This window comes from Dromiciops gliroides, chromosome 4 (assembly GCF_019393635.1).
Source record: "Dromiciops gliroides isolate mDroGli1 chromosome 4, mDroGli1.pri, whole genome shotgun sequence".
Classification (NCBI taxonomy): Eukaryota; Metazoa; Chordata; class Mammalia; order Microbiotheria; family Microbiotheriidae; genus Dromiciops; species Dromiciops gliroides.
Genome location: NC_057864.1, coordinates 374147834 through 374161581, shown reverse-complemented (window position 1 = coordinate 374161581; position 13748 = coordinate 374147834). Strand labels below are relative to the sequence as shown.

The following is a 13748-nucleotide window of genomic DNA, read 5'->3' as shown; positions in this document are numbered from 1 at the left end:
AGTGTTAAGTGTCTGAGGCCGGATTTGAACTCAGGTACTCCTGACTCCAGGGCCGGTGCTTTATCCACTGCGCCACCTAGCTGCCCCAATGTTTCTTTGCTTCTTAAGTAATTTGGAGATGTTCAATAAAACAAGACTTTTCAAAACTCAAATAATGTACATCTGGTCTTTCTCAGCATTCACTAGGTATGGTTTGCAAAGCAAATCTAGCAGGGTAGCACAAAGGAGTGACAATGGATAGTATATTAGAAGAAAAAAGAAAATAGTAATCATAACAACAAAAATAATACATGTTTCTGTATATCAGTATACAGTATGACATCTTCAAATGAATTTAAGCTTAAGAAAGAGCAAATTCATACAGCAAAAGAGTTTACACTTCATTAATCAAGGAAAGGTCTCAAAATTTTCCATAAAATTTAGAAATGTCTTTGCCTCGAACATACTCAATACTTAAAACTATAGTCTTATGCTTCACTATTATTTAGGTTTTCATTACTTCAATGATATACTCTATAAAAGTATATAAATTTAAAGTATATTTTCTATTGCCTGTACAAAGCTAAATCCTTAAAAGAAAACTGTGAGAAGTACATTTAACAGTAATAAAGAAGTCCTTGATAGCTTTTGAAAAAGAAATCAGCTCTTTTTCATTATTTTTATTTATTTTTAGTTTGATTATAGGATTAGGCTCCCTTCTTTAGGAAGAGCTAAACAAAGGCAGACTAACATGGACAGTTTCTTAAGTCTAAGTTACTTATAGATTTAACGTATAGATAGATTGAGAAGACTTTATTATTTAGCAGCAGATGATTTAGAAGATTAAAATAACCACAAGATTATATTTTTCAAAAGGCTAAATTTACCTTTATAGCAGAAAGGAAGGTTGACCAAAGGCTACGTACCCCTTTCTGGCAGCTAGAGAAAGGTTAGGAAGAAGTTAAGCCCCTTTTTCTCTTTCTTGTGCTAGAGTCCAAATTGAGTCATAGACTTTGATAAGGAAGCTGGGAGGCAGGGGGAAAGGGGGAAATGGGGGGAGGGGTATTAGGGGAAGGTGGGGGAGTGTCTCCTAACTACTGACCACAAATTCTTCTTGTTCAGCATACTTTCAGGTTACAAAGGGTACTACTTGGAGGAAAGGATGCCTGCCATAACATTGAAAGAGTCTATGAGTCTATGAGAAGCCAACTAGATCAGGTCACCTGCCTTGTCCAATTCAATTATGTTCAAAACAAGATTCTATAATTTTTCCAGTTCCTCTTTTTTTTTTTTTTTTTTTTGGCTATAAACATCATCTCTTTAAATCACTCCTTGTCTCTGACCTCTGAGGAGTCAGGTGACCTGGTTTAATATGCAAATACTAGCTCTGCAAATTAAATCATAGTTTGGTTAAGTTTGTCCTCAGTTTCTTTTTTATTTCAGATAATCAACTTTAGCACTTTCATGATAATGTTAAAGTATTTAACTGTAACATTCTGAAACTAACTTTAACAAATCCATTAAAATAGGCTATAAAATAATCATATTTGAAGGGAATATGTTATGGAGAACTTAACAGGAATTAGAATTTGGTGCTGATATCAGCATTATTTTTTGGGATTAAAAAAAAGGTACTTGAGGTCTTTGATCTTAGATATTTTCTTTGCTTTTCTTTTTTGTGTCATTAATAATTATCACTCTAATCATGCAATACATTCTTCAGGGATTAAATTCAACTTAATTCACATCACATTCCTTTAAAATTGAATAAGAAGTCATTTTCTTTGACCTTTCCCTTCAGCAATTACCACACAAAATTATACTGGGTTCATGTGAAACTTTAAGCACTATTAAAGCACTACTACAGAAGTTCTAAGGAATGGCTAGAAGCCCAAGGGAAAACTTAAAGTAACTTCTCTTTTAATTATTTTGAAAAATGAGAATTCACCTATTACACTGGTATTTATTTTCCATTCGTTTTCTTTTAAAAAGGATTCTCATTGTCTACTGTCACACACATTTCTCTACTAGCCTTCTCAATTTATATTTAGTTTCTGAGAAGAAACTGAAGCTTAGTAACTAGCATATGTGTCAATGTTAAAAGCTCACTTCCATAGAAAAAGGCAACTTTATTTCTATGTCATGCTACAATTTAATGAAAAAAAGATTTCTTTTCAAGTTTTAACTCAGATAAACATTCACCTACTTTGCAAAGGTAAATTAGTAATGGTAAAAATCTGTGAGTCTTATATAAAAGAGCTACCAAAGTGAAAGCTATCAGTTGCAAAACAGTACAGAGTTTACGAATAGTTTTCCAGATCATCACAAAGAAAATACTACTCATTACTAGAATGTCCCAAAAATCTTTTTTTTGTTTAGCTGTTTGTTTTTTGATTTTCTTTTGTGGGGCAATGAGGGTTAAGTGACTTGCCCAGGGTCACACAGCTAGTAAGTGTCAAGTGTCTAAGGCCAGATTTGAACTCAGGTCCTCCTGAATCCAGGGCCAGTATTTATCCACTGTGCCACCTAGCTGCTCCCAAGAATCTTTACATCTGATTAAATAACAAAGGCTACAAAGTGTAATTGTGACAAAAAAAAGTTAGATGTACATAATACTTTAAGGTTCCCAAAGCACTTTCTTCACCAACCTATGAGTAGGAAACACTACTGTCTTGCAGGAAATCAAGGCTCTGAGAAAAAGTGATTTGCTCATAATCATACAGCAAGGTATCTGAGGTAGGATTTAAACCCCTATTTACTGACTACAAGTACACTCCGCCTCTGCCTATGCACTCTGCCTTGATACGTATCTGAAATATGCCCAAATTCTTTACTGACAATTCATCCAAATATATTGTGTGATTTTTTGGTTGGTTGTTTTTTTGTTTTTTGCAGGGCAATGAGAATTAAGTGACTTGCCCAGGGTCACACAGCTAGTAAGTGTCAAGTGTCTGAGGCCGCATTTGAACTCAGGTCCTCCCAAATCCAGGGCCGGTACTTTATCTACTGCACCATCTAGTTGTCCCCAAGTGTATTGTTACTAGAAGTTGATCTCTCTTAACTATTTGCTCATCTCTCCATTTAAAAAACACTTTTTGAGTGTTTACTATGTGCTCTGCTAGGAGCTCTGAGTTCTGCCATATGAAAAGTTATTACATGATTTATTTTCTAACATGTTGCTTGCTATTCAGTCATCACTATTTAAAATGATCATGAAGAAATTAACACCATGAAGGCCGCATTCCAGTTTCAAATCCTGCTCAAAGATAACATGAAGAAGTCAATTGTATAACAGGGGAATATGAATAGCAGATTTTAATTTGTGAAAAACCAATGTATTTTCTTTGCAGGGTGAACTGGAAAGCTGAAAAGACTGTCAGATGAACCTTGATTAATTGGGTGTGAATACCAGATAAAGCTAATAATTGTCAGGAATATGGAAAGTACTCTTCATCATCAACAGCTAGCTAGATAAGTAGGTAGGTAGATAGATAAACAATATACATATAGTCATATAAGTTTATAGTTTTCATTTAATTTCACTTAATTTTTAGTGGCTACTTTGTCTGGCCCTGGAGGGATCTATGATATCTAGAGGGGCCATGCTTCATATGAAATGTTGCAAGCTCAAAAGACAGGTCATGAAAGAAAGGATTCTAAAGGAAGGGAGGAAAGGAAATAAGCATTTATTATTATATGCTGAACACTGTGCTAAGAGTTTTATGAATATTATCTCAGTTATTCTCACACAACCCTGCAAGGTTGGTGCTATTAAGAGCCCTATTTCAGAGGTTAAGTGACTTTTCTAGGATCACATGGTTAGTAAGCATCTGAGGCTAGATTTGAACTCATGCCTTCCTGACTCTAGGCCCAGCTCTCTTTTCCACTATGCTACCAGCTGCCTAGGACCAAAGTGAATGCCCAAATCTTATATAAGAAGGTGAAGGAGGAATCCTAGGTGAAAGGAAACCATTTAAAATAGCAGAAGCAATTATTTTCTTTCATTCCCCTTGTAAGACCACATAAACTAAGCCCCAAAGTAATATCTACTAAAGCTAACATATGAAACAAGAAGGACTAATGGGAAAAAAGAGACAATTTAAAGATGGGGTTTTATACTTTCTTTGGTTTTTCCCTTAAGAGCTTTTTCTGGAACTGTTTATCTGCTAAATTAGAAAAAATTTAAAATTATAGAACATGGATTTTTGCTTTAGAAGAATGAAAGTTTTAAAGATATAGTATCAGATTATATCTTTGATCTAATACATTAGAAAGTAAGTAGAACAAGGAAAACAATACCCAATAAATACAACAGTACAAAAGGAAAGAACAGTAATAACAAAAAATAAATGCTGACATATTATAATGACCAAGCTTAGCCTCAGAGAAGAGATATGAAAATGCATCTCCCTCTCTTTAGTGTAGAAGTGAAGGGATATGGGTGTTCACACTGAATACCCTGTTAGATTTGGTTGATGTGTCACTTATTTTTGGTGGAATGTCTTCTCCCCTTCTTTTAAAAAACTCCTTGTTACAAGGGATGCTCTCTGAGAGGGTGAAAGACAGGAACATATTTGGAAAAAAAAGGCATATAAAAACAAATTATATTAATATTTTTTAAAACAAAATGAGTATTTTCTGATATTACACAAAACACAATTTTTAAAAATAACAATCTTCTTACTTTTCATTCAAAAATAAATCCAATGGGTAAAGTTGTAACTATGTCTATCCTATATAATTTTAAGTCTACAATACCTAAAATAATTCTATCAGAAAAGTTATAAGTAATACACTTCTATGATCCTAAAAATATAACTTTTAGACCTATAAAAATGGGTTAAAATATGAGGTTTCTATTCCCTGTTCCCCAAAGTGTGAGGTTTTTTATAAGTAAAATAGTTCTAGCCCCCATGGCTTTAAGATTTCAAGAAAATCTCAATCTCTAATGGGCAGTACACTTAAAAGATAACTTGCCTATAGTTTAGGTTCTTTGATTTCAGAGGAAGGTTTTTATTTCCTCTAAGCTTCAGACAATTCCAATATATTCTCTTATCTGGGATAGCACCATTTGGGTCTTTTGGATCTACCATTACTTACGGCTAAACTATGAAAATAATAAAAAGAGCAGATATGAAATATATGTAAGTTAAATTGTTTGCCTTTTAGGAATACAAACATCATTTTTCACAAAAATCACCATTTATTTAATATTTAATAGTACAATATAATAAAAGCCACCATACCTCACTGTAAAATCATAGGAGCAAGAGGCCAACAAAGAAGCATGAAATGGTGAAAACTGCAAGAGAGAAAAGGATATTTTTTCTAACAATAAAACCTTCTAATAAACACATAAAATATATAGAAATAACAGCAACTTAACAATTAAGGCAATCTCATAAAACAGCACTGTTGTTTTCATGTAACAAATAGAGTCTTTACTGAAACAACTGTCTGAATGTGAGATTAACTGCATGACAATATGTCATTTTTAGTAATGTCCACAAGTACTATTGCAAACTAAAGGTTTTTTAGCTTTGCCAATTCAAATTCTTTCTTTAGCCTTTAACCCAGAAGCTTTATTTTGAGAGGAAGAACAATTCTGGCCTATAAATTCTCTACCTATAGTCAAATTTTCTTGCATAAAGTTCTCATAAAAAAGCCATGTTGGTCTGCTGTTTACTATTTTCCTAGAGAAAGATGTTCCTAAATGTCTTTTATTTCAAAACCAAAATTTACAATTTGTACAAATTCAACCTAACCTCTCACTGAATATCAACTAAAAAAAGTCCAATCAGAACTATAAATACCTTTGAGATACATGGTATAACTAGTCCTATGTAAGTTTTCAATGACCATAACACATGTTAGATATACTACAACCACAAGTATCACAACAAATAATTCAAGGTTAAATACTTCATTAATTTCTTGATCTTTGCATTCATAGATGATGAAAAATTATTAATTTTATATCAATGGTGAAAGATGCAAAGTCAAAGGCAATTAATGATTCACAAAAAGGGACAGGAATAGGGAAAAGACTTGTAATTTCACTGGTCCAAGAATCTCTTGGGTGAGAAAACTTCCTCTATCAATGCAAGTTGATATTTATAGTTTTTGGCAACTTATAGTTTTAGAGGGCTGCCCGGAGCACTGAGATGTTCAGCAACTTGCCCACAGTCACACAGCCATCAGAGGCAGGATGGTGAATTCTTCCTCGCTTCGCAATGGGCTCTCTATCCACAACATCTAACATCTCCAAAATTTATTATTATTATTTTTTTTTTTTAGTGAGGCAATTGGGTGACTTGCCCAGGATCACACAGCTAGTAAGTGTTAAGTGTCTGAGGCCAGATTTGAACTCAGGTTCTCCTGACTCCAGGGCTGGTGCTCTATCCACTGCACCACCTAGCTGCCCCTCCAAGTAACATTTTAAAAAATATAACTAAATTAACTCAATAGATCTATTGTATCCTCTTAAAAGCTAATTACCAGTATACCTCTTCATGTAAAAGAACATTTCTAATAGTTTCTAAATAGCTCTACATGAGATTTCTCAAATACAAGTGATATGTATAGGACATGACAGCTGTTTAAAACACTATAACTGCAAGAAAAAATTAGGTGACATTCCATGTATAGTAGTACTCTGTAGGCTGGAAAATCTCAAATATTAATCAACACATTTGAAATTGTGTTAGGGCTTTCAAATATGTAAAGTATAATTAACTGACTGGAAATATGACCATGATACCTTTACCCTTATAACCAAATAGACCAAAGTATAGAAACTGTCTATCATTCATACAATCATATGGCAAATTTTTCCCAAAGTGCTACCATAGCAGTAAAGAGTAATCCAGAGCACAGACAAATTTCTTAGGGGCAGTGAAAGAGCCTTCTATAAATTTCAGTCACAGACAGCCTGTGTACACCATCTCTGTAAATCCTCAGTGCTTTGCAAAAAATAATATTATTAATATTATTAAAATAATATTAAAATCTAGACTATATGGAGCCTTGGGGAATGAGATGATTTTGTCCAGACTATACAGTTTACTCATCAAAACAATCATCAGAATTTTTAAAAAAGAGTTTTCATTACTTTGCCTAATTTGAACCATACATTCAATTTCCCTTCTTAGAGAGAGTACACTGATCCTATTTTAACCTCTCTTTAATGTTATAACTTTGTATATAGCCCTGCCAACTAAATGTATAGCCCTCAAGGACAATAATATAATTTTTAAACAACAATAATAAGAATTAAAGGCAGCCAACACTTGAATATAAATATGTAGTCAGGCATTTGCAAATTATTACAATTTTAAAACACGTATTAAAGAAAGAGATGTAAAAGCCACACTGACTTACTTTCACCCTTCTAATAGCATAGGCATGACCAAGAAGTTCAAATACTGGTTGACGTATGTTTCTTAAGTCCCAGCCTCTTAAACTACAGTCAACTGCACCTGTTACCAGCAAATTCTAAAAAATAATTAGGAAAAAAAAGCAAAATAAAAAATAATTTAACTTTAACATGAAAGGTATTAAGTATCTCCTTTCTTAATACTGAAAATAATGTAAAAAAATTGAGAATTGAGGCATAAAGAATGGAAATATAAGGCTCATCTTGCTTAGTTCATCAGCAATCTAACACCAGCATCTATCTACTGCAGAACTCAGAAGAGCAACTGTCCTTTCCCAATTTTATTTTAGTATTATGAGAAATCATTTATAGTGACAAATGTTATCATGGTAATCTGCAAAGTCAATATTTTTATTCAGATAAAGTTTTGCTATACAACAAAAACTTCATTTTTGATCCAATTTTTAAAATTATTCATTCATAAGATTATGAGAAAACAGTGTTCTTATTTCTTTAATTAACAAGAATGAATCTAAAAGTGGGTTGAAGAAATATATCATCACCATTTTTGGCAAAGTTTAATAAACTATATGCAAACTATATAAATAAACACATATATTTTTCCCATCACAAATCCACATGAATTTGCAATTTAGCATCTTCAGCTTTGATTCACGAAATTACCTGGTTTTGCATGAATTATGTGTGTATGTGTTGTGTGTGTATATGTGCATGTGGTGCTTTCTTTTTTATTTTTAATTTATGGATTAAACAAGTATTTATATAAGATACTATAATAAAAAATGATTGTACATGAAATTGCAAATGTACTACATACAATTTGCTGTTCCTTTTAAATATATAATAAAGTTATGTAAATTTCTTCTCCCCCTCTTCCCTGCGCCACCCCTGACCTAGAGATGGTTACCATTAGACTCAAATATGTATAATCATTCTATACATCCTTCTATTAATCAGTTCTTTCTCTGGATGCAGATAGTGTCCTCCTTCATATGTCCTTTGTAGTTAATTTGGGTATTGATAATAGTCAAAATGACTTATTTGTTCAAAGTTGTTCTTAAAACAATATTGCTGTTACCAAATATAACATTCTCTTGGTTCTGCTCATTTTGCTCTTCATTATTTTGTGCAAATCTATCCATTTTTTTTCTAAGATCATCAAGCCCATTATTTCTTATAGCACAATATTATTTCATCACAATCATATACCACAACTTGTTCAGCCATTTCCCAGTTGATGGGCATTCTTGCAATTTCCAGTTCTTTGTCACCAAAAAGAGAGTTGCTATAAATATTTTAAAACATATAGGTTCTTTTCCTTTTTTTCCTAATCACCTTTGTAAATAGATCTAGTAGTGGTATTGCTAGGTCAAAGGGTATGGGCAGTTTAATAATTCTTCGGACATAGTTCCAGATTGCTCTCCCAAATGGCTGAATCGGTTCACAATTCCACCAACAATAAACGTGCCCCAATTTTTCCACATCCCCTCAAACATTTGTTGCTTTCCCCTTTGATTATTTTATCCAATCTGATAGGTATAAAATGATACCTCGAGGTTGTTTTAATTTGCATTTTTCTGATCAATAATGATTTAGAGCATTTTTTCATATGACTATAAATTGTTTTGATTTCTTTATCTAAACAGCATCATTCTTCCTTACAAAAGAGTGGGACTTGGTTACAGTAATGAAACAAATCGAAGAGAAATTTTTAAAATAAATGGGCTAAAAAAAATAAAAAATAAGTACCTAAGACTAACAAATTACAAATGAAATAGTAGTCTGAATGGCAAAGTAGAAAAGAATCAAAGCAGTAAGTAATATAAATTTGGAGGCCTAAAAGGCCTCAAAGAGGCAACAAATTTCATTCAATCAAATAGACATTTATTAAATACCTATTTTGTACAAAGCACTATGCTAGGCACAGGGGAAGGGAAGGGGGAAGGAAAGATACAACAATATCTAGATCCTAAGAAGGGTTACAATCTAGTATGAAGTCATGACAGTTGCATAAATAACTATAACACAAACATAATACTATTAATTGTGTAACAGAAATGCAAAGTGCTAACCAAAGTTCAAGAGGAAAAAAGTTATTTGCAGACTGGAGAAGGAAAGGATGCTACAGAAATCCTAAAGTCATTCAACCAAAATAATTCTAAACTGTTAAACTTTTGAGCATTTATCTGTTTCTCATTCTATCTGTTGTTGTGTGCATTTAAATGTTATTAATGCTAATTTAGGTCACATAGAAGCATCGATTAGAAACCAGTGATTACATTTAACCTAAACATCCATAGGTCTCTGTAACAGACATAAAATTGATCTGGAAGGCAAATAACTTTTTACTGCTTATGAAAAGTGGTTCTAGAACTCTGGAAGGTTAGACACAAAAATATAGTGTTAGAAGAGCTATGAAATAATTGGCTCAAAAAATTCTAGAAAGAAATTTGTATTTGGACTAAGAAAGTGGCTAACATATCTACACTCTTGACCAGAGATTTCACTGTTAGACATATACCCTAAGAAGGTTAAAGATTACAAAAAGTCCCATAGCTTCCAAAATAGTTATAATAGCATTTTTTGTAGTAGCAGAGAACTGGAAATAAACACACACAAGGTATGCAACAAAGGAAATGGAAATAACATCTACCACTACCACTACCACCACCACCACCACCAAAACCAAAATTGAGAATGCTGTATAATTATGACAACCAAGATCGGCCTCAAAGAGATGATAAAACTCTCTTCGTTGCAGAGGTGGGGAGACTGTGGGTGCAGAATGTTGCATATACTGTCAGATTCAGTTGATGTGTTAATTTTGCTGAACTGGCTTTTAGAAAACTCACTTTCTTATTCTTTGAAAAAAGGAATGACATTTTCAGTAGGTGAAGGAGAGGGAAAGATATATAACTGAAATGAGTAAAAATACAGAAGATAATGATAAAAATTATTTTTAAAAAATAAAAACTGATCTATTAGGAACAGTTAACACCATTTAGTATATTATACCTCATTGTATTTGCACCAATCACAGCTCAAAATTTCTGCTTGATGAGCTGGAATCACAATTTTGACTCCTGATGTTTTCACATCCCAAACTCTTAGCGTCTGATCCCCTGGAAAAGGAGAGAGAATTAATTACTTTTCATCACAATAAAGGGCTCAGCACTCAGTTAAGTATCAAGGACTCAATGGATACTCATCAACATTTGTCAGTGGTGATCACTTCAAACCTAAATGTCTTGATTTAGTATTATTGGGTGTTTTTTTTTTCCCTTCAGTGAATTATCTCCTTGATATATAAAAATAAATGAACCTAAATGGTTTTAGATCTATTAAGGGCAGGAAAATCGAACCAGAATTAAGTCAAACAGAATAATGATTGAATCTATAAGAGAAGTTTTTCCCTTGGGGAAATACAAAAGGCAATAAGAATCTCCATACTCTGTCCCTAAGTCTGGACTGTGCAAATGCTTAAGCACCAAAGGATGCCAGTTTTCTGATAAATAAAATCTTATATATGACCTTCCTGATCAGGAGAGACAAGAGTCTGTCCATCTAAAATAGGGATAATCTCCTAGGTAACATGAAAAACATCTTTTTAAGTACCAGCCAGAGCAAATGACCTTTGGCAATGTAGCATTTTTTTTCTTAGAAAAAGTAAGATTACACAATTTTAAAGCCAATGATTCAACATCCCTACAAAGATTTTTTTTAAAGATTCATTCTGCTCAGCTGTGGGAAGACAAAATGCCAACTGACTTTAGAGGCAAGTCACCAGGACAGAATGAAGGAATTTGGTTTGTAACCTTGGCAAATGGTTATATAATGCGTCAAGGTTTACAAAACATTATATCCATTACCTCACTTGATTCTCACAATAACTCTTTGAAGCAGGTAGTATAGAGATGTTCCTTGATTTACAGAAGAGGAAACTAATGCTCAGCAAAGTTACAGACAGGTTATACAGATAGGAAGTGGAAGAGCCTGGACTTGTGAGTCTTTTACCACAGTGCTTTGCACACAGTAAGTTTTTAATGAATGCTTCATTCATTCACAACAAATCCAGTGCTTTCCCCCACATAGCACAGACTTTATGTATCAAATGCAGAGTACCTTTCAGGAGATGAACATATACCAAATACCCATGTGAGTATTCCTTAGGTTCCCAATAGCAATATATTTGACTCTTACTAGGAACATAATTAAACAAAGTATTCTTGCTGGTTTCTGAGCTAGTTGCACAAGAAAAATTTAATGGTATGTTACACTTGACTCAAACTTGAAAACTATCACATTAAAGAACATAATAAAATACACAGGTGCACATGTGTGCATACACAAAACCTTTTCCACTATAATTCTCAATCCAGTGCAATAAACACCAAGTGATTAAAAGTTAACCTCATCCTCATAAGCAATGTGAGACAAGAACCACACAATCAATACCAGAAAAAGCTTTCAGGAACAACATTTACAAAGTGCAGCACTAAATCATTTGAAAAGATAAATGAGGAACAGCATTGCTAAAGGCAGAATGCTTAAGACATGGTACAACTTTAAATTAAGTCTGGTAATTGTGTGGTTTAGAGGGTTTAAAATTCACAACCACAAATATGTTCTGAGTTAACTGAAGACATGTTGTTATTATATACAGTAAAAGAAAAAAAATGGCATAGATGCTTTTAAAATGTAGTTGCTTCAGCAATCACCAAAAAACTTGAAAATGTTTCTACCTATATTTTTCTTTTTGTTGTTGTTGTTTTTTTGTTTTGTTTTGGTTTTTGCAGGGCAATGGGGCTTAAGTGACTTGCCCAAGGTCACACAGCTAGTAAGTGTCAAGTGTCTGAGGCCAGATTTGAACTCAGGAACTCCTGAATCCAGGGCCGGTGCTTTATCCACTGCGCCACCTAGCCACCCCAAAAATCAATGTAGTGTTTATTTCAAAAGAAAACAGTACTTGTGGCCCAGCCGACAAAACTTTAATTTGTTCAATATTTTCCTTAATGTCTGGTCCATGTAGTTCTGTACCCCTTTCTTCTTATGTGTATAAGGATGATTTTGCTCTTTAGCACTTTGTAGCTGCAAATACTAGTCTTTTTCACATGGAGAGCAGATTAAGTGACAGTGCTTGGTATAGAATATTTATACATGCACATATGTATTTTATGCATATCTATATTAATAAATATGGTTTCATTCTTGTTTAACCTTGTTAGGTTTTCTGTATCCTGGAGGTTTATTTCTCATCCCTATATAGAATCTGAGTTAGTACGTAGCAAGTAGAATTCCAAGAGGAAAAAACCACAAGCACCTCTATAAGTCCCTGAATTTTTTTCACCCCAAAAAACAGAAAAGAAGGTCTCCTCTTTGTATAATAATAACTTCACAGGTAAGTGTCTATCTGAGCCCAAACGGCCCCATAGCACCTGGGATCAAAAATAACCCCTTCCTATGCTCCTTTGCTAGTCTGTAAGCAAGTCAGACAACATAGTTCCCCATTCTCATTCCCTCTCCCCCCAACCAATCCCTGAACTCAGAGATGCTGCAGCATAGATTTAGAATCAGAGGTAGCAGATAACACCTTGCTTACACGCCAGTCACCATTCTGGAACTTCCAAACAGTAGGCATCATCTCTTAACACATACCAAAAATGGAACTTTTCCTAAACAAAAAAGAAGCATCCCATTCTGGAGGACTCATTTGGCTGTACAAAATATTTTTAATTAACCTATCTGGATACATAAATCTTGTATATTGGTTTACTTTTCTCCTCTGCTGTAGATGCTGAGTTACCACATAATTACTCATTTGGAGAGTCTTTTGCAGCCAAATGAAGCAACCAAAATGGGTAGGAGAAATTGATCAAGTCTCCTTATTTTTAAATTCCTCAAACTCAAGGAGCCCTTACTCCAACTGCTGCAGTAAGAAGCTTTCAGTTGGGGGCAGCTAGGTGGCGAAGTGGATAAAAGCACTGGCCCTGGATTCAGGAGTACCTGAGTTCAAATCCGGCCTCAGACACTTGACACTTACTAGCTGTGTGACCCTAGGCAAGTCACTTAACCCCCACTGCTCCGCAAAAAAAAAAAAAAAAGAAGAAGCTTTCAGTTAATATTATAATAATTCAGCTATGTCAGTATACCAATATTAAACAACTTAAAACTTAAAATAACCTGTAATATGTACATATAAACATGCATTTTTAGTAACAGATTATATCTGCTGAAGCATGGATAATTTTTTTTCTTTTGACACTAAAAGGATAATAGAATTATAGACTTACATCTGGAAAGTACCTTTAATATCAATGAGTGCAACCCTTTCTTTCTATAGATGAAAACTGAAGCACTGAGTGGTTAAGTGACT

General features: G+C 33.6%; 1 protein-coding gene across 1 annotated transcript in view; it reads right to left on the bottom strand.

The window, feature by feature from the left end:
• PEX7 (peroxisomal biogenesis factor 7) overlaps positions 1-13748 on the bottom strand; it is a 98487-nt gene that overhangs the window by 47376 nt on the left and 37363 nt on the right. The window contains exons 6-8 of the mRNA XM_044004046.1: positions 10391-10497; positions 7360-7473; positions 5226-5281 (exon numbers count right to left, since the gene is read on the bottom strand). Of these exons, the coding sequence (XP_043859981.1) occupies positions 5226-5281; positions 7360-7473; positions 10391-10497 (277 nt within the window). The remainder of the gene's footprint in view (positions 1-5225; positions 5282-7359; positions 7474-10390; positions 10498-13748) is intronic.